This window comes from Sus scrofa, chromosome 13 (genome assembly GCF_054392235.1).
Source record: "Sus scrofa isolate SSC_HxYL_T2T_F1_AM1 chromosome 13, Sscrofa_HxYL_maternal_Yorkshire_Landrace_v2.0, whole genome shotgun sequence".
Taxonomy (NCBI): Eukaryota; Metazoa; Chordata; class Mammalia; order Artiodactyla; family Suidae; genus Sus; species Sus scrofa.
The window spans coordinates 29,463,789-29,483,773 of NC_139395.1; the positions used below are offsets into that span (position 1 = coordinate 29,463,789).

A 19,985-nucleotide genomic window follows, 5' to 3' on the forward strand; every position below is an offset into this window, starting at 1 on the left:
ATGAATTTAGTGGCGGTGTGGACACAGTTTGGTCTGTAGCAACCACTGATCTTGCAGCAGAAAATTTTTGGTAGGTAGTGTGCTATGCTGTGTTCTCAGTCCACGTGATTAAAGCCATAGTGTTTGGCAGGAAAAATCTTGGGGTTAGAGGCAGGAGAAATCACTTTCAGGTGCTGGGGTCAGGGGGCAACTTTGGGACAGAACGAGAGTTGAGTTTGAGTTCATTTTTATTTATTTTTTATTTATTTGTTTGTGCCTGCAGCATGCTAAAGTTCCCAGGCCAGAGATTGAACCCATGCCATAGTAGTGACCCGAAATGCTGTAGTGACCATGCCAGATCCTTAACTGCTAGTCACCTGGGAACTCCGAGTTTGATTTTAAATAAGTAAACTTTGGTAAGAAAATAAGAGGTAGAAAATGGAAAATAAAGGCAGAAGATTGAGCTGGAGTTTGACTTCACCAGTGATTTCCTGACTTAGAGTTGCAAGATTGCTGTGAGCTTTCTAAGCCTCAGCTTCTTCATAACACCTGCTCCTGAATGTGATGATGTTCATAAAACGATTCCTTTTACCACTTTTTCTTTCCTTCTGAAAATATTTTGCTTTTTCTGTGTACTATGTAAATCTATTCTGATTTTTTTTCTTTTGCAAGGATCATATAACCACTGGAATGGCAGAATAAAGATTTAAATTGCAGAAATTTTAAGTTGAGATTCTGATGCTGGTGGGACTTGAATTACTAACAGATACTTGAAAATGTGGGCCGAGGAAATTTGGAGACGGAGATGAGCACTGAGGGCTCAGCATAAGTACCCCCCCCCCCCCCCCCGGGTGTTTAGGGCCACACCCAACACATATGGAAGTTCCCAGGCTAGTAGGGGTCAGATTGAAGCTGTAGCTGCTGGTCTACACCACGGCCAAGCAAGAATGGATCCAAGCTGAGTCTGTGACCTACACCACAGCTCACAGTAATGCTGGAACCTTAACCCATTGAGTGAGGCCAGGGATTGAACCCGAGTCCTCATGGATAGTAGTTGGGTTCTTACCCACTGAGCCGCAATGGGAACTCCCATAAATACCATTTTTAAAGATGGAGCTTTATGGGATTGCCATGGAAGAGGAGCAGACCTTACCTTGGGAGTGTTTATACTTTTTTTTTTTTTTTAGTATTACTAGTGTTCAGAATAATCCTTTAGAAATTTGCCTTCAGCATTGACAGTACATTCATGTGAATATCCTCATTTTGGCAAATTTTTGTTCAGAAGCTTGAATTGCAGCCAAGGTGAGCCAAAGGCCGTCTGGTGAATGTGCCAGGTGTCATCCTGCGGGTCCTACCCCCCAAAAATGGTGTGTCATGGAGTTGGTTTTAATTCAAACTGGCTCTGAAAGCTATACCAAGAAAGATTTGAATAAGAATTGAGTCTTAGAGTAAGTGAACAAGCTCTCCATATAAAAAAAACTCCCCTGCTCTGTTAGCAAAGTGGTCCGTGTTTTTGGTTAGATTTTGTAAAATATTGTAGGATGGAGAAGGACTGGTAGAGCTAGCTGGCCAGAGGCACTGAGGAGCATTAGTAGGTTTGCGAGTGGCCCAGCACATTCCATGTTCCAGAAGTCCATCAAGAGAAAATAAATCAGCTGGGGGCTTGTTGCTCTCGAGGCCCAGGCGCATTGTCGTTCATTCCGTTCTCAAATCTCTCCTTTCACCTCCCTTGAAACAGCTGATTTTATGTCAATATCAGTGAGACACTGTGCTCGTAGGACTATCAAATAAAATAAATGTAAAGATTTGTCATTTACGAAGTTATGGCCACAATGGAGATGGCCACACATTTCTAAAATTGGCGTGTCTTGTTGTATAGGTTGATTTCCTGCTTTGCTATACCTTTAGATTTGTTGTCCCTTTCTGGCCTCATCTTGGTTAGCGTAATGTGGGTGGAAGAGGAAGTTTTCACACCCAACAATCTGCAGCATCTGGGGTCCAAGAAATAGATGCTTTTGGGAAATGGGCACCTCTGGTGTGAACGAGGTGTTAGCAGTTGAAGCTGGTAGGACAGAGAGGTTCAAGTGCTGCACATGGTTGTAGGGGGTCAGTGGGGTCTGACCTAGAAGTTGAGCAGAAATAGGCAGTCCATCTCATTGATGTGCTCTCTGTGTTTTGTAAATTTTAGCTTACAAAAAGATTCAGTTGTTATTGACCTAATATTTGATGTTTACGCTCTGTGAAGGCATTTTTCAGCCCACGTCCGCTTACTTTTTTTTTTTTTTTTAATACTTTTCTTCATGGTAGGAATCATTTAGCTTTACTCTCTGAGCGAAAGATGTGAACTGTGAAATTTTGAATTTTGCTTTATTATTTCACAATAATGCCTCTGAAACCTCAACAGTCTTATTGTCTGAGCGAGGCTTGTCTCAGGCTTCACCGTGACTTCAGAGGCTCATGGGACCTTGTGTGCTGAAGTCCCCTTAAATAGGCCACCACCCCATTTGAGGGGTGGTGCCGTGGAAGAAGAATTGCCACCTGCCCCTTAATCAGCAAGTTGGGTTCTTTCTCCTCTGTGAGTTTCCACATTTTTATCTGTACAATGGAATCAAAATTCTTACACTGAGGGGGCTTTAAGCAGACTGGCTTTAACTTGAGGTTTCGTAGCCAGAGGCTGCTGAAATGCTGAGGGGGAATCTTCTTAGTTCAAGTGTGGTTTGAAGGGGAAACAGTGGAAAAGTGAAGCTGATCTTCCCTGTCTTAGTTTTCCTGCCCCCCTACTCCTTCCTCCTTTTACATTGTCCCTGGAGAGGAAGGGATAAACGAGCTGGCAGACTCAGGGAAGTTTGGTTGGGGGCATCCGTGTCTCTCTGCTGCTGAGAATAGGAGTCCTGGCCTCCGGGGTAAAGGATGGAGTGGAAGGTAAGGACGGTGAGCTCTGGTGATGCTGTATTTCACACAGTGCCATCTGCCTGCAGCCCTTGTTTTGAGGCTTTTGGTAGCTAGTAAAGAAGAGGGACCTAAGGATAGAAACTATTGCCAGTAAGAACACTTTTGCACATATACTACTCGCATTTTTCTTATTTTTTTTTCCCTCCAGGGTAAACAGTAGCATGGAAATGTCTGCAGGAGCAAATAAATGCAAGTAGGAGGTTTAAAACAAAACAAAACAAAACAGTGGCGTTATCTCAGTAATTCAGTTAAATTAGAACATTTTTCACTGTTGAAAAGGCATTCCTTGCCCCTCAGGTGTCTCCTGTTTCCGGTGGAAGAACCTGGGTTGTTCTGATTTGTGTTGCTGTTATCTTTGCAGAATCATAGCAAGTGCTGTTGTCAGTGGCCTTCTAATCCAGGACTGCCATATTGCAAGAACACATGGGCCCCAAAGCAAAATCTGAATAGATTCAGCCAGTGAAAAAGGTGAAAATTGACTTTCAGGTGATGATAGAATGTTAGAAGCTAGAGCTTTGGAAATTTTCCCTTGTGGTGTTATCCTGATTCTTTATCTCAGTATAAATTCATGTGGCTGTAGAGTGGCAAATTCTCCAAAGTTGATTTTTTTTTTTTTTTTGCAAGCTTTTGTGCAAATGTGTAACATGAATATATCACATTGACATTGAGGGAATCACCCTGTAATTTTGTGGATAAAAAGTGCCATATCTATGACATTTGTAGTGTTGAAGAAATCTTTGAAACATGTACAGAATCATAATTATTTACAAATTGATATTTAGTGTTTAGTATACTACCAAATGGTAGCAGAATTTATTTATGTATTTTTAAGTCTGTTCTGATTTAACACCAAGAGTGTGGAGAGTCAAATCACTTTTCATGTGATTCTAGAATTTTCTTTGCCTTAGGTGATTTTTGAAGAATGATCAAGAATTCTTGCAAGACACTTAAGACTGTTTTACAGAGGAGTATTGTAACCGAGAATTTATAATGTAGGTAAATTTCTGTTATAATTTACTTATGGAAAAATGGTTCAATGTTACAAGATTTATAGAACAAAGAGTAGCTTCATGATCAATAAGTTAGATAGGTTAAAACTGTGTAAGTGAAAGGAAGAAGTCACACGTTAAAATTGATTATGTAATCAGTATATCACAGTATTTCTTCCAATATGTTCAGTAGTTATACTGTTAATCGCTGATGCTGAATTGTGATTCGTGCCGTAGACAAGGAGAAAAGAACTGTGTGGAGCTAGCCCCACTTTTATTATTTTCCCTCCAAGTAGGTACCAGGTACTTCTAAGTCATCATGGTCACACAGATTTGCCCCCACCTGGTGCTTCTTTTGTATCCCTGTCTCAGTGAGTGGTTACTTCCACTTGGAGCTGGAAAGCTGGGAGCCTGCCTTGACTCATCCCTGTCCCTTAGTCCTTTCAGGCCCCACCAGTCCTCCAGGGCCTCCCTCTCAGTCTGTCCTTTTCTCCCCATCCATGCTTGCAATTCCTTCTATAAGCTCAGTGTGCTTTTTCTCATCTTACAGCAGCTCTGGCAAAGCTAAGGAAAAAGAGAAGGCATAAATAAATAGTACAGGCCAGAGTTCCATAGTAATCTGTGTCCTGGGCAGAATCTGGTATGCCTGTGTGCTATGAATGGTTAGTAACATTTTCAAAGGGTTGTTTTAAAAAGAAAAAAGGAATACACGTGACAGAGAGGGTTTGTTGCCTATAAAACTGGTCCTTAACAGAAAATGTTTGTTGACCCCCTGGCATAGGCATGGCAGTGAAAACTGGAATACAGTTATACATGTGGTCAATAGGAAACAGTCATGTGGACATCTTTTTTCATTAGTTTGAAATTTTAGATGAAACGGATAGCTCCCTTGAGAAATAAAAACAGCTGAAAATTGCAGCTGACTCAAGAGTAAGTAAAAAGCCCTAAGGCAATTAGATCATTAGTTAAAACTCTTTGTGTCTGTCTTGCATACATACTCCAAAACTCTGGTTAAAGGAGGTATTACCTTCCCCCATACGTACATATGTATACATATATACACACATAATTGTCATGTGATTGAGGGAGACAAGCCTGAACTGTGTGGGTGGGGCATTAGGAAGGGTGGCCTTTGGAACTCTTGATCATGAGCTGAGGCTGTGCTCTGCAGGCGGAATTCTTCAGGAAAATCTCAGCTATACTCTGAAGGCTTTTCAACTGATTGGATCAGGCCCACCCAGATTTTTCTTGGATTATCTCCTTTACTTAAAGTCAGCAGATCACAGACTTGAATCACATCTGCTAAATACCTCTGCAGCAACAGTTGGATTAGCATTTGAATAACTGGGGACTAGCCAAATTGACCTGTAAAGCTGACCTTCATGGGTGGTTTCTGCCAAACTTTCAAAGAACTGGTAATAATCTTTATACAATGTTCCAGAGACTACAAAGAAAAGTCCTTAATTTATTGTCTAAATAATGTAACTTTGATAACAAAACAATGCAAAGCTAAGAGAGTAAAGTCATAAGCAGATCTCAATGTGAAAACTGCAAAGATGCTAAGCAAAATTTGAGCACCCAAGTTGCTGCTAGTTGCTACCCACCCATCTTTAAAGGACATAGACAGTAAGAATTAAAGAAGAAAGATGCCCAGCTATCCTTATGATTATCTTCATAGAAATTGGAGGAGAATTTCTGTGCGGAAATTGAAAGAGAATCTATTGGCAGTGTATTGGAATTACTGATTAGTAAATTTGTATTGGTTATAAGGATATAATAAAAAGTCATTTGAACCTGAATAATTACGTTACCAATGGAAATAAATCTAATAAAAGATGAACAGTGTCTTTAAGGAGAAAGTTATAAAACTTTTTTAAAGTTTAATTTCTGACAGTTATGGGTTATTTTTTTCTGATAGTTATGTGTTAAAATCACCCATTGTGATTACAGATTTATAGCATGTTATATTTATATCAGTTAACATATAAATGGAAGTAAAATATACATGTGAGATTTACAGATTGTGAGTTTTGATAAGTGCATGCACCCAATCAAGTCTTCCCTTAGAGAGTATCTGTCTCAACTCCCACGGATAACTAGTGTTGTGATTTTTGTCACTCTAGATTAATTTTGCATGCACTTGAATCATGCAGTGTGTACTCTCGTGTCTGGCTTCTTTTTTCCAACAGAATTTTTGAGATTCACCCAAGTTGAATGTGTCACTAGTTCATTGTTTTGTATTGCTAAGTAGTATTCACTGGGCAATTAGGTTGTTTCCAGTTTGAGGGTATTATGAATAATGCTTGTACAAGTTGTTTTTCCAGACAAATACTTTCATTCATTTTGGGTAAATGAATACCTCTGAGTGGCACACAGGTTGGGTGTGCGTTTTAACTTTACAATGTAACAAGCAGTTTTCCAAAGAAGTTCGTCATTTCACACTTCTCACTAGCGTATATGAAAGTTCCAGTTGCTCCTCATGCTCCCTAACATTTGGTGTTGTCAGTGTTTTTAATTTTAGTCATTCTGGTGGGCGTGAAATGATATAGGTTTCACTTGCTTTTCTTAATGGCTTATGATTTTGAGCACCTTTTCATGTGTGTGTTTACAATTTGTATATCTTCTTTTTGAAGTGTCCATTCTAGTCTTTGCCTCTTTTTTATGGGGTGGTTTATATTTTTGTTAATGATATGTATTAGGACATTTTATATATTCTAGGTTGAAGTTCTCTGTCAGATGCATATATTGTGAACATTTTCTCCTGGTCTGTGTTTTGTTTTTCAATTTTTTTTACTGGTGTCTTTTTATGAACAGCAGATATTATGTTGGATGAAATCACATTTACCATAGTTTTCTTTTTTGTTTAGTGGCTTTGTTTCCTCTTGAAGAAATCTTTGTCTACTCAGGATATTGTAGTGTGTATGTTTGTGTTGGTTTAACAATTTTCGTTTTTACATTTAGGTTTATAAGCTGTGGCAGATTAACTGTTGGGAGTACTATGAGGTAGAGGGTTGAAGGGTTCAAGCTGCTCACAATTTCACCTCCCCAACCCAGGCCTACCACTGTTGAAAGTACTTTTATTTCTTTAATGATTAGCTTTGTTGCATTTATCAAAATAAATTGGCTGTGTATACCTTAAATTGGTTCTGGACCCTGTTTTGTGACATTAATCTGTTTGTTTATTCCAGTTATGCCAGTACTATACTACCTTGATTGCTGTGGCTTTGTAGTGAGATTTGAAAGCAGGTAGTGCAAGGCATCCAAATTCATGCTACTATTTTAATGTTGTTTTAGCTTTTCTGAGTCCTTTGCTCTTCTTTATACATTTAAAAACTTTATTTTGAAGTAGTTTAATGCATCAAGCTGCAAAACAGTATAATTTCTAAGTACCTTTCCCCCAGCTTTCCTTAATGATATGATCTTACGTAAGCATAGTATATGTCTTCAGTGGCTGCAATATTGCCCTCAAAGTGGCAAAAATTGGTATTGGGGGAGAAAATAATCTTACCCTTTTAATGTACAAAGCATTGTAACACATGTAGTACATAAGCAGATAGACAATTTATCTGTGAAATGAACATTTTATGGGGGTTATTAGGGGAAAATGCATATAAAGCCTCTTTTAAGGGAAAAAGTGGAAAAAAAAAAGTTGAGACACCCTGCTTCCTCAGCTCTTAACTGTTGGCCGCCAGGGATCTGTTTTCCTTCATTCTGATTTTGTTACTTTAAGAATATTAGGTAAATGGAATTAAACAAGGTGTAACCCTTTGAGATTGTCTTTTCATTCAGCATGGTGCCCTTGAGACCCATCCAGAGTCTTGCTATTGCTGCATGTCAGTAGTTCGCTTTGTTTTATTGCTCAGTGATATTCCACTGTTTATCTATTCACCTGTTGAAGGACTTTTGGATAATTTCCATGTTTTGGCTGTTACAGATAAAGCTGGGATGAACATTTGTTTACAGTTTTTTGTGGGAATGGAAGTTTTCATTTCTTTAAGATGAATCCTGAGGGGTATATTTGCTGGATCATATGGAGTATATGTTTAACTTTGTAAGAAAGTGGCCAGTTACCTTCCAGAGTGGCTGTGCCATTTAATGTTCCCACCAGCCACGTGAGAGATCCAGTTACTCGACGTTCTTGATAGCACTTGGTAGTATATTTTGTTATCTTAGCTGTCTTAATGGGTCTGTAGTGGTATCTTTTTATAACTTTAATTTAGATTTCCCTAATGGTATTGAGTATCTCTTCATATGCTATTCATTTTACATATATCTTCCTTACTAGAATGTCTGTTCAAGACTTTTGCCAATTTGTAATTGGATTGTTGTTTTCTCAGTGTCAAGTGTTAACGTGTCTGTATGTTCTAGATACAGTTCCTTTGTCTGACATGAGATGTGCAGATACTTTTTTCCCTAGTATGTAGCTTGTCTTTTTATCTTCTTAACAGGAGCTGTTGGAGAGTGAAAGTTCTTAATTTTGATAAAGTTTTATTATTGATTTTTTATTTTTATGGGTCATGAGTTTGCTGTCGTATTTAAGAATTGACTCATTGATTAACTCTGTTATAAAGATTTTCTCCTTTTATTTCTTCTAGTTTTTTTCCTTTAACTTTTTAGACTTTTGAAATAATTATAGACTCATAGAAATTGCAAAAATTCTGAATATCTATCATGTGCCCTTCACCCTGCTTCTCCAACAGTGACATCTTCTGTAACTGTAGGATACTAGAAAAATAACCACATAGTGGCAGGAAAGGTTTAGGGGTTCTTGGCCTTAAATGTCACTAGGTAGATAATGGGAGACTTCCTGATCTTTTGGAGATAAGTGCCTGTACTTACTTATTTTACCCATGACCTAAAGGCAGCAGAGGAACGACCCACTTTGGCTCCTGCTGTGGTGTTTTGACTCATGATGCTTCCATTTCCTGTGTAGGGAGGTCTCCAGTTCCCAGCTTCTGCTGCTTCAGAGCTTGCAGCATCATCCACTATTGGCATCAGTGTTTTCCTGGCAACCTCCTTTCATCTGATCACATCTGCCTTTTGTCTTTCAGAATTCCTGATCATTTGGATTCCCAGAGGATCCTTTTTTTTTCAGGATTCTCTAGGAATTTGAGGCACAGGTGCTCAAGCTACCATTTTAGTCTAGCTGTGGTAGTTTTTCTGTGCACACGTGGGTCTGCCTTTTCTTCTTCTGCCAGCTCTCTTTCTTAAGCAGCTCTTATTACTTGGTAGAGAAACTCCTTGCATTTCTCTTAATCCTGGATCTCTTCGTCTATCTTTGCACCTCAGTATTGATGAAAATCCTTTTTTTGGATTATAGTCATTAAAGAATTATAACACTTTAGTCTGTTTAATTTTGTTAAGACTACATGGAATATGTTATCAAATAAAAGTGTTGCAACATCATTTGTAGAAATATTTTGAAAGATGTTGCCTATGACCCTCACATTTTTTCTGTTGTCTATAAAACAATATTTAGAAAGATGTTCAGTGACTAAAATAATTGCTATTTTATGAGGTTACAAAAGAGTCACTTTTAAATATGTTTGCATAGGCTTTTACTTATTTTTATTAATACATATATTTTGGCCATTCCTGCAGCATATGGAAGTTTCTGGGCCAGGGATCAAACCTGCATTACAGCAGCGACCTGAGCCACTGCAGTGACAATGCTGGATCCTAAATCCACTGAGCCACCAGGGAACTCCTGCATAAGCTTTTATTTTAAGTAAACCATAGTGCTTATTTTCCCGCTAAATGGTGATTTACTTGAGACTTTACTATATTAAAGAAAGATCTTTTTCTTCTTCCAGAACAGCATCTCAGACATGTTGAAAAAGATGTTTTGATCCCTAAAATTATGAGAGAAAAGGCCCGAGAGAGGTGCTCTGAACAAGTTCAAGGTAAGATTCAGATATTCATGTAAAGATAAAATACTTTTTTTAATAATATAATTTGAATTTAATCCTTAGCCTCAGAGTCAAGAAGTCAGTGAATTAATATGTATGAATTTCTTCTCACTCTTTCAGTAAGACACCAGTTATTTCAACTTTCAGAGCTTCCCAGTGGTGTTCAATTCATTTAAAATTTAAAAATATTCTCCCAAATTCCTAGCAAAAAACATTTTTTTCTGGATGTATGGTTGCATATGGAAAAAATTTGTATTCGTATTTTGGGGAAACATGTTATTCTGGTGATTTTGATAGGGAAAGAAGAAACATCAAATGTAATGTGTGCCTATTTTTCCTGTGTCAGCATGCATGTAGATACATATTCTGAGATGATTTTCTTTGTTGTCGTTGACTGTTACTGAATTGTTAATGGAATCTCAGTAGTACTTGCAATGAGTCTTTTTCAAAACTTTTTTTTCTACAGTTTATATTTCTGAGTGGAAGATATTTATGACATGCGTGCACTAAGCACCCACATGTGTGTGTTTTTCATTGGGAAATGTTTTTGTAACATGAAATACTCCTGTAGTCTATGAATCTAGAGATGTGTTGTTGGTTAATATGTCATATTACAATGAAGAATATAAACAAAACAGTAGAAGGTGAAAGATGAGGCCCTAAATGATGGGTAATTAGTAAAGCAGATGGCAGTAGTAGTGTAGAAATATCTTTTCATAAAAATCTACCTCTTGGAATGGCCATCTCAAATAAGTAGTGGTAAAATTTTGCCGACCTAGAATATCATCCTGCATCCCTTTTCCCTTTCTCTTGTAGTCATGTTGAAGGACCACTGAAGTTCTTAGTGGGACTGAAGGGCTGCACTTCCCCTGCAAATGTCTCCACAGGGAAGCCAGGCTGGGTCAACTGAACTTTTGGAGCTCTGTCAGTATCCCTTGGATGCTAGAAATATTTTGGTCCCTTAGATGCTACCTCCTTAGAGAATGACCTCTGGGATTGATGGATAGAGACAATAAAAGAGTAGGTCCTCAGGAGTGACACTGCATTATGGTCATTTTTTTTTTTTTTTTCTTAGAAGAAGTCCAATTCACTATCCATTGCACAGTGGAGCCACCTTGTTTCTTTTTCTTAAATAATTTATTATGAGCTATTCCATGTTTTAAATCCATCTGTAAATTGTTTGAATGAACTCTACTATAGATGAATTTATTAACAAATTATCAGTAATTTATTATTATCATTCTGTGGTCCTGCTTTCATTCTGAATTGGTTGTTTAATCAGAGCACCTTCCTTCAGGGAAGTTACTCCACTGGCACCTGCAGGTTAGGTTCAGTGCATACCTAGCATTGACAGATGTCATGCTGATGGTCTCGGGAGATGATCCTCTGCTTACCTCATAGGACTTTTAGAAGGATGTAGCCTGATTCAAGTGAGGGCAGATGAAACTTAAAAATGGATAATAAGGGAGTTGCCATTGTGGTGCAGCGGAAACGAATCCATCTAGGAACCATGGGGTTGCGGGTTTTGATCCCTGGACTCGCTCAGTGAGTTAAGGATCCAGCATTGCCATGAGCTGTTGGTGTAGGTCGAAGGCGTGTCTTGGATCCTGCTTTGCTGTGGCTGTGGCATAGGCCAGCAGCTATAGCTCTGATTCAACCCCTAGCCTGGGAACCTCCATATGCTGCGGGTGTGGCCCTAAAAAAAAGAACAAAAATAAATAAATAAATAAAGGGATAAGAAAATGATGGGGTTAACTATTCACTATCAGGAAAATTATTTACTTATTACTGACATATTGGTCCAAAATTACAAATGTGGAGTTCCTGCTGTGGCGCAGTGGGTTAAGAATCTGACTGAAGTGGCTTGGGTCACTGTGGAGGTGCAGGTTCTGTCCCCTGCTCAGTGCAGTGAGTTAAAGGATCTGGCATTGCTGCAGCTGTGGCATTGGTTGCAGCAGCGTCTCAGATTCAGTCCCTGGCCTGGGAACTCCATATGCTGTGCATGTGGCTACAAAAAAAAAAAAAAGAGAGAGAGAGAGAGAGAGAAAAAACCCCCACAAAATTATAAACATGAGTTGGATTCTGTTTTGTAATGCATACTTCAAGAATATCTAGAATGAAAGAATGCTAGCTGAGTTTTTACTCACATGATTCAGATGAAAATACGAAATGGTTGGGTTTAAGTTTCAGAACTACTTCGCTTATTATTACTCTTAGACCATGAAACTTTAATTTTGGTCTTCGAAATGAAAGAACTGTCGTGTAACTTTAAAATACTTACTTGTAATGATACAGGAAAGAAAATGTTTGATTTCTTTCTTCTTTATTAAAACTTGTTTAGGATGTTGACATTGTTAAGTTTTGTTTTTTTTTTTCCATATGCTTAACATCTTCTGAAGACTGAAAGCATCTTAAAATTTGAGATTCATTTGGGTTATTTCAATGCATTTGTCCTTACTAGAGCATGTTATAACAAATGCTCTTTGAATATTTGAATTTTAATAGATAATGATATATTGATTTTTTTAGGCCATATGGCCCCAAACATGTTTTAGGGTCTAAAATTGATTATTTTATAAAAGAATGATCCTTAGTACCCTTCCTGTTTAACCATGTGAATTAGGAAAGAATGTACATTGCCATTGCTCAAGCAGGAGCAGAACAGCTACATTTAAACTGAACAGTAAGACATAATTTAGAATCAGGACATTTCCATTACAGTCTGTTTACTATTTATAGCCTTTGCTTTATTAAATAATTACAGTTTTATATAAAAGCATTATGCATTCTAATTGTATACCTTTTGGATAAAGATATAGGAATTTTAATAAGTGATCTGACTTTCTGTGAAATGCCTGAAACATGATTATGTAGGAAAGCTTTTCTGTTTGCCTCTTTTTTTTTTTTTTTTTTTCCCATGTCATTTCAACCTGGCTGATCATAAGAATTGGGTCAGGCTGCCAGTAACTTAGGTTTGTGAAGGGAATGGAACAGCTTTTCCAGTGACAAAGAGAAATGAAATCACTTTCAATGAAAAAAAGATGCCTCATTATAGTCACCAACAGCAGTTATTGACAGCCACACTTCCTATTAACGAGGAGCATTTAACTAAGAGTTTGGCTGTTGGATCTTTGGACTTGATCTAATTTGCTAGCATTAATTAGTTTCTTTTGAGCACAGACACTTGGTGCTCACAGCTATAGATTTGGAGGGCTAATTAGGATAGAAAATTGAACAGAATGGGGTAAGGCATTAACCTTCCACCATTACCAGCTGGGACACTGATAAAGACCACAGCGTCCAAATGCTCCCTTTTGATGTGAAGAGTATCCTAATGAATATCAATTTCAGCCAGGTTGCTATATTCTTACTAGTTCTCTCTTCATTATAAGTTTTAACCAGCTTCCATGTACCTTCATTATCTGTATATCCACTCTTGGTTTTTACTGTACACTGATTTAGTCCGAGTTGCACATTTCACCTTGTGTTTAGATACAATTAAATTTGTCTTAACTTAGTAGATAACATTTAGAATGTTTCATCATTGTATCCCCTAGGACTTATAAAATTTCATATCTATAATTACATGATTCTAATTCTACTGTTAGCTTTTATAAAGTCACAGTAATTTCACCATTTCAATATAATGAAAATTATAACCTGCAGCAAGGAAATTGTGGCTTTTGGGTGACAGTTAAGCAGTTTTTGTATTAACTTGATGTCAACTGGGGAATCTTTGTCTTTATAAAGTAGACTTTTTGGTTTCTTTTTGAAGAGAAAAAGAATGCTCATCATCTTTTCCTTTGGAACGTAATTTTGATTTGATGAGTTAAGATGGCTCAACTTGGAGATTTCACACAGAATTGAGAATCCTGGTCTTAACTCTTGCATAAGCTTTCCCAAGTTTATAAACTCTATTGGTAGAGCATATATTAGAAAGGCAGTTGAACAGATGATTTAAATGGAAAACTGAATTTTATAGTATTCTTTTGCCAGTGGCATCAATGGCAGTGACTAGAGCCGCTGAAATAAATGGCCAGAGTAGCATAGTAAGTCCTGAATACACTGGATTGGAACTGAAGAAAACTTCTAGAATGACCGTCTCTGGCTTTCTCCCTCTGTCTCCCGCTTCCCAAAAACCAAAGCAGAAATCCCCTTCCATTTCCTGGATCTGGGATTTACCAACTAGTGGTTTTTAGGAAGATGGTTTGATGACCTCTGAAGGTTATTTTCCTCTCTGTGACTTTTTCCATGTGTTTGACTCTTCACTAATTTAATGATTTATATTTTCTGTGTTAGTAGTATAGTTTAAAATACGGGTTGTTGTATACTATTGGTAAAGTATGTGTTTTAGTGTTATAATTTTTTTTTTTTCTTGGAAACAGCCTTCCTAAGAGGAAGAGTCACTGAATTGTAAAAATTCATTATATTTCTTTGCTTTTTTTGAATTGCATTTGATATGAAGTTTCTGTTTTGAATAATGAAGTTTGCTTTAAAAATAATGAGAGCCTTTTTTTCTTTTTGCTGTGACAGATTAGGACCAAAAAATTACTTTGACATCAGGGATGGCCTGGAACTTTCTTTAACCTGAATTATTTTCTCCTACTCATTGACTCCTTTCATCCCTTGGCCTTTTATCTTATTTCAGTGTTTTTGTTTGTTTGTTTGTTTGTTTGTTTGTTTTATGTTAGTGTTTTCTGTCACAGTCTTTTTGACCTATTGGCCAATATGTAGGGTTGGTTCTAAAGGAATTGTATAAAGTATAAGGAAGCATGGGTTGTCTATTTGAAACATCCCAGAACTGTAGTCAAATAACACAGAAGTTTGATAAAGTGCCCACCCTCTTTATCAGTCTGTTGGGCTGCACTTCTCAGGGCTATAAGGCGTGTACTCTCCCAACTTCAAAACTAAAGGAAGAGCTGGGAGTCAGCAGCAAAGATACCAGTGGTTTAAGGATGGTAGTGGTGGGGGAGATTGCTCTCTACAGCGGGAATTGACATCAGGTTGGCTCACTGGTTACCAGGGAAACCAGCAGAGGGTTGAGCCCCTCACCACTGCTTTGATAAGAGCAGTCACTAGTTGGGGTCTGGGGCAAATGCACATAAAGGACAGTTCTGTGATCAGGGTATCAGTGAGGCAGGAACTAGTCTTGTAGGGGACATAGAGCACAGAGCACAGAGCACAGCCATGTGGAGTGGCCTGACCACACAGTCACATACAACTGAAATGAGTTACATTTTCACTAAATTCCAAAGATGGGTGATTTAACAGAAAAAGCCAAATTAAGAATGCTTAGGGTATTATTTAGGATATTTGCAGGCTATCAAAACATCACTCAAACAGATTGGAGGGCCACAGACTGTAAGTGCTCCAAGGAATAAATCTTCTGTCCAACTCGGGTACTGTCAGTTTTCTACTGTACAGCAGAGTGACCCAGTCATGCGTATAGATACATTCTTTTTATCATATTATCCTCCATCATGTTCCATCACAAGTAACTAGCTATAGTTCCCTGTGCTACACAGCAGGATCCCATTGCTTATCCATTCCAGATGCAGTGGTTTGCATCTATTAACCCCAATCTCCCAGTCCATCCCACTCCCTCCCCCTCCCTCGTGGCAACCACAAGTCTGCTGTCCAAGTCCATGAGTTTCTTTTCTGTGGAAAGGTCCATTTGTGCCATATGTTAGATTCCGTATTTAAGTGAAGTCATATGATGAAGTCTTTCTCTTTTTGACTTACTTCACTTAGTATGAGAGTCTCTAGTTCCATTCATGTTGCTGTAGATGGCATTATTTTGCTCTTTTTTATGGCTGAGTAGTTTTGTACCTTTGTTATCATGTGTATTTTTTGCCATTTAAGCAGTTCACCAGTGTTAACTAACACTGAAGCAGAAATGCCTCACATCTTCAGTTTGGATATATTAGGAGGATAGTATATAAAGTCACCAAATGTGATGAATATCTGTTATGTATAAAATTATGTTATATATTCTAAGAAATATGAAGAGATTTAGGACATAGTTCCTCTTCTTTGAACCTACACTGTACCCTGTCAGGGTACCCGAGACACCACCCCTGGGTTTGGTGATTTCCTAGAAGACTCATAGTACTAAGTTCTCATGGTACTAAGCATCCTCAGGCTAAGATTTATTATAGCAAAAGGATAGAAGCAAAACCAGTGAAGGGAAAAGGCATATGGGACAAAGTCCAGAGGAAACCATGTTCAAGCCAAGAGTTCCCTCCTATTAGTCACTCAATGTGAGCTTAATTCCTCCCTGGTTGAATTATGGCAACGTGTGAAATGTTGTTTCCAGGGAAACCATTAGAGTTTCAAAGAAGAGGAACTGTGCCTTAAATTTCAGTCCTTAGACTTTTAACTGAGAGTCCGTCACATGGTAACCTCTATAGCTCTATAGCGTGTACCGAAACACTGGACTCCTCGAGGAAAGTAGCCATTCACCACAAACCACATGGTTTACATGGACAGTTTCAGCACAGTGAGTTGCTCTTACCAATTAGGGAATGGTGGGAACACTTGCAAAATCCGGATTCTCATGCCAGCTAAGGGACAGCCTTGCAGCAGTATCAGGCCTGCCGTGGACACAGTAAAAGTTATTATTTTAACTTTAATCATCTTATAATGCTCGATTAAATAATTATGTGTTTAATAAAAGACTTTTGGGCCTGATATCCTGCCAGTGACAACATGACTAATAGAACCTCTTTCAATCACAAACACAACTGAATGATTTTTAAAACAACTTAATGAAGTATATAATAGTCATTACTCATTGATTTAGTGGTTCTCAGTTACATTTACTAATTCACACTTCTGTTGTAGGACGTAATGACTTATGATTATCTTCTTTCTGAATAATGGCAATTTTGTAATAAAATTATCTTTGGACATCAGTACTCTTGAGTAAAATGGCTAGTTCTTTTTTCCCAGAGGAAAGTGCAGTATGTTTTAGTTTTAGAAATTAAGTTAAATCTTTTTTTTTGTCTTTTTTTTTTTTAGGGCCGCACCTGTGCCATATGGAGGTTCCTAGGCTAGGGGTCTAATTGGAGCTACAGCTGCCGGCCTACACCAGAGCCACAGCAACTCCTGATCTGAGCCTCTTCTGAGACCTACACCAAAGCTCACAGCAATGCCAGATCCTTAACCCACTGAGCAAGGTCAGGGATCACAACCTCATGGTTCTTAGTCGAATTTGTTTCTGATGCACCACAACGGGAAATTAAATTAAATCTATAAATGCTAAAATTTTTTTTATATAGTTAGTTCGTTGTTTAGGGCCACACTCATGGCACATGGAAGTTCCCAGGCTAGGGTCTGCAGCTGCCAGCCTATACCACAGCCATAGCAATGCCAGATCTGACCCACATCTACGACCCACACTATAGCTCACAGCAACTCGGGATCCTTAACTCACTGAGGCCAGGGATCAGTCCTCCATCTGCATGGATACTAGTTGGGTTCATTACCCCTGAGCCACAATGGGAACTCTATAAATGATAATTCTTTAAATGACTAAATTAGGAAATTTTGTTAGGGCAGATGAATTTTAGTATTTTAAACAACTGATTTATACAGCTTGTCAGTGAAGGTATAAGAGTGAAAAGTCAACATTTGAACACAAAAACAAAAAAATGACATGGCTTGATACTTAGAAATATTGTTAAAATGGGTAAATATTATTAATATGATATATGAATAATAAATGTTTTATTAGTACTTCATTAACAAGTTTTTATAATTTTCCTAGATTTCTTAGCTGTTCAACTTTTAGTTATTTTGCTGTAATAGACTAAAATCCTTTCATCTTATGAGCAATTAATCCAAAATTAAATGTGGTCTTTAAACAGTACCATGCCCTTGTGTATAAAATCTGAGTACAAGATCACACGTCATTTAAGCTACCTGATGATCTTTAAGTTGTGATTGGATTCTTTCCAGATAATCAGAGCCTGTGACGGTAAATTTCTTGTAAATATTCACAGATAATTATACTTTGATTGAATACATTCTTATAGGAATCTTGTATGTCTGTGGAAAAGTAAAGGGGAAGTTTGGTTTGTATAAAACTCTGGTATTAGAGTACCAATTGGTACTCTAGATTGGTAGGTTTGGAGCTCTGAAAAATAAACAGTTCTTTTTGGAATGGGGTTATACTTTGCTTCAAACTGTAATCTGTAAAACAGATAAAAGCAGTATTTTTTGTATTAATACAAATAATTTTGTTAGGGTCAAAAAATGAAAAAAACATTGTATTATTTTCATGAAGCAAATTTTAAATCAGATGTTGTAGATTATAGTTTCAGCCTAGTATGTATTTCCCAGTTCATTTTTGTGGTTTTCTTTTTTGAGGGATGCAGAATATAGAGTAAATCCTAAATCACATAAAGAAAGGAGTTCTAAGTAATGATTTCTTCTAATTTACTCACATTTTCAGAGTATTATTCAACTAAATAGATATAACAAATTTTCTTCTGAGGCCCATGAACAAATTTATCTGGTATGTATGATATCTGGTATCACACATCATTTATTTGATAGGTAAGATATATGGTATCATACTTAAATATATTGATGTCTCCAAAGTTTTAGTGTTTAATAATACTGTATGCATATGTTTTAGTGTTAGTCCATTATTACATGACTAAAAATATATTTTTTGCAAAGCAGATGCAGAATTTCCAGATTTCCCTTAAGCACTTTCACTTAGGGTTATATGGAACATAGTTCTTAAACAATACCTGCTGAGGAGTTCCCGTCGTGGCGCAGTGGTTAACAAATCCAACTAGGAACCATGAGGTTGCAGGTTCAATCCCTGCCCTTGCTCAGTGGGTTAAGGATCCAGTGTTGCTGTGAGCTGTGGTGTAGGTTGCAGACGCAGCTTGGATCTCATGTTGCTGTGGCTCTGGTGTAGGCGGGTGGCTACAGCTCCGATTCAACCCCTAGCCTGGGAACGCCATATGCAGCAGGAGCGGCCCAAGAAAATGGCAAAAAGACCAAAAAAAAAAAAAAAAAAAAGTACCTACTGAGTATTTACCATATGCTAGTCACCATTATGTGAATAGTAAAAAACAAACATATTTGCCATTGTAACCCTGACATCTCAGTGAAGGAGTGAGGTAAATATTATAAGTTATTGTAAGTAAGTAGAAATGATCTGGAGAATAATGAAGTTGGGTCAGGGTAGTGGGGACGGTACTGGGGTTAGAAGGGGCTGCAGTTTTTAAGGGGTGGTCAATATAGGTCTCACTGAGACAGTGACATTTGGACAGGATTCTTGAAGGAGGTGAGGGAGGGAGGGAGACTTACAGGTATCTCTGGGAAGAACGATGTGAACGGAAGGAGTAGCGTGTGGAAAGATGCTGCAGCACTGGGTGAAGCTGGCATGTTTGAGGAACCCCCAGAGGTCTCTGTGGTTAAAGGGGGAGTTCAGCAGGGCGAAGGGGGCAGAGGTAGAGTCCTGTCAGCACTGAGGAGCCAAGTGAAGGACATCGATGGCTTTGAACAGTGGAATGAAATAGGGTCTGATTGATGATGTAATAGCATGGCTTGCCACCGTGTTAAGAGTGGTTGGAATAGGGGCAAGGCAAATGAGGGACTCCAAGGTAAGGATGTGACTCTGATAGCCCAGGTGACAGGTGACGGTGGATCAGAGGGTGACAGTGATGGAGATGGTGAGGGTGAGCACATCCAGGATATATTTTGAAGACAGAGTTAAGAGAGAAAACAATGAGTCTCTGTTATTTGTCCTGAAATAGTAATGGATGGAATTGTGGTTAACAGAGATGGGGAAAACTGCGTGTGGAGAAATTTTAGTATTTTATTTTAGTTTTTGGTGATTGATTGATCAGGATTTTAGTTTTAGACATGTTAACATTTTTTAAATCATTTTTTTAAAAAATTATTGAACTATAGTTGATTTACAAGTTGTATTAAGTCCCTCTATAGCAAAGTGACTCAGTTATACATATATACATGCTTTTTTATAATTTACATTGATTTACCACAAGTATGGGCTATAGTTCCCTGTGCTGTACAGCAGGGCCTTGTTGTTTATCCATCCTGTATATAATAGTTTGCATCTGCTTATCCCAGACTCCTAATCCTTCTAGCCCCTAACCCCTCCCCCTTGGCAACC

General features: G+C 38.0%; 1 protein-coding gene across 6 annotated transcripts in view; it reads left to right on the forward strand.

The window, feature by feature from the left end:
- CMC1 (C-X9-C motif containing 1) overlaps nt 1-19,985 on the forward strand; it is a 138,591-nt gene that overhangs the window by 66,653 nt on the left and 51,953 nt on the right. For 2 of the 6 annotated variants that reach the window (XM_084987400.1, XM_084987399.1), the window contains 3 exons: nt 3,293-3,399; nt 3,840-3,923; nt 9,734-9,823. In XM_084987400.1, coding sequence (XP_084843526.1) covers nt 9,781-9,823 — 43 coding nt within the window. In that variant the 5' untranslated portion in view covers nt 3,293-3,399; nt 3,840-3,923; nt 9,734-9,780. The remainder of the gene's footprint in view (nt 1-3,292; nt 3,400-3,839; nt 3,924-9,733; nt 9,824-19,985) is intronic. The other 4 variants (XM_084987397.1, XM_021071491.2, XM_084987398.1 and 1 more) reach the window with 3 other exon arrangements.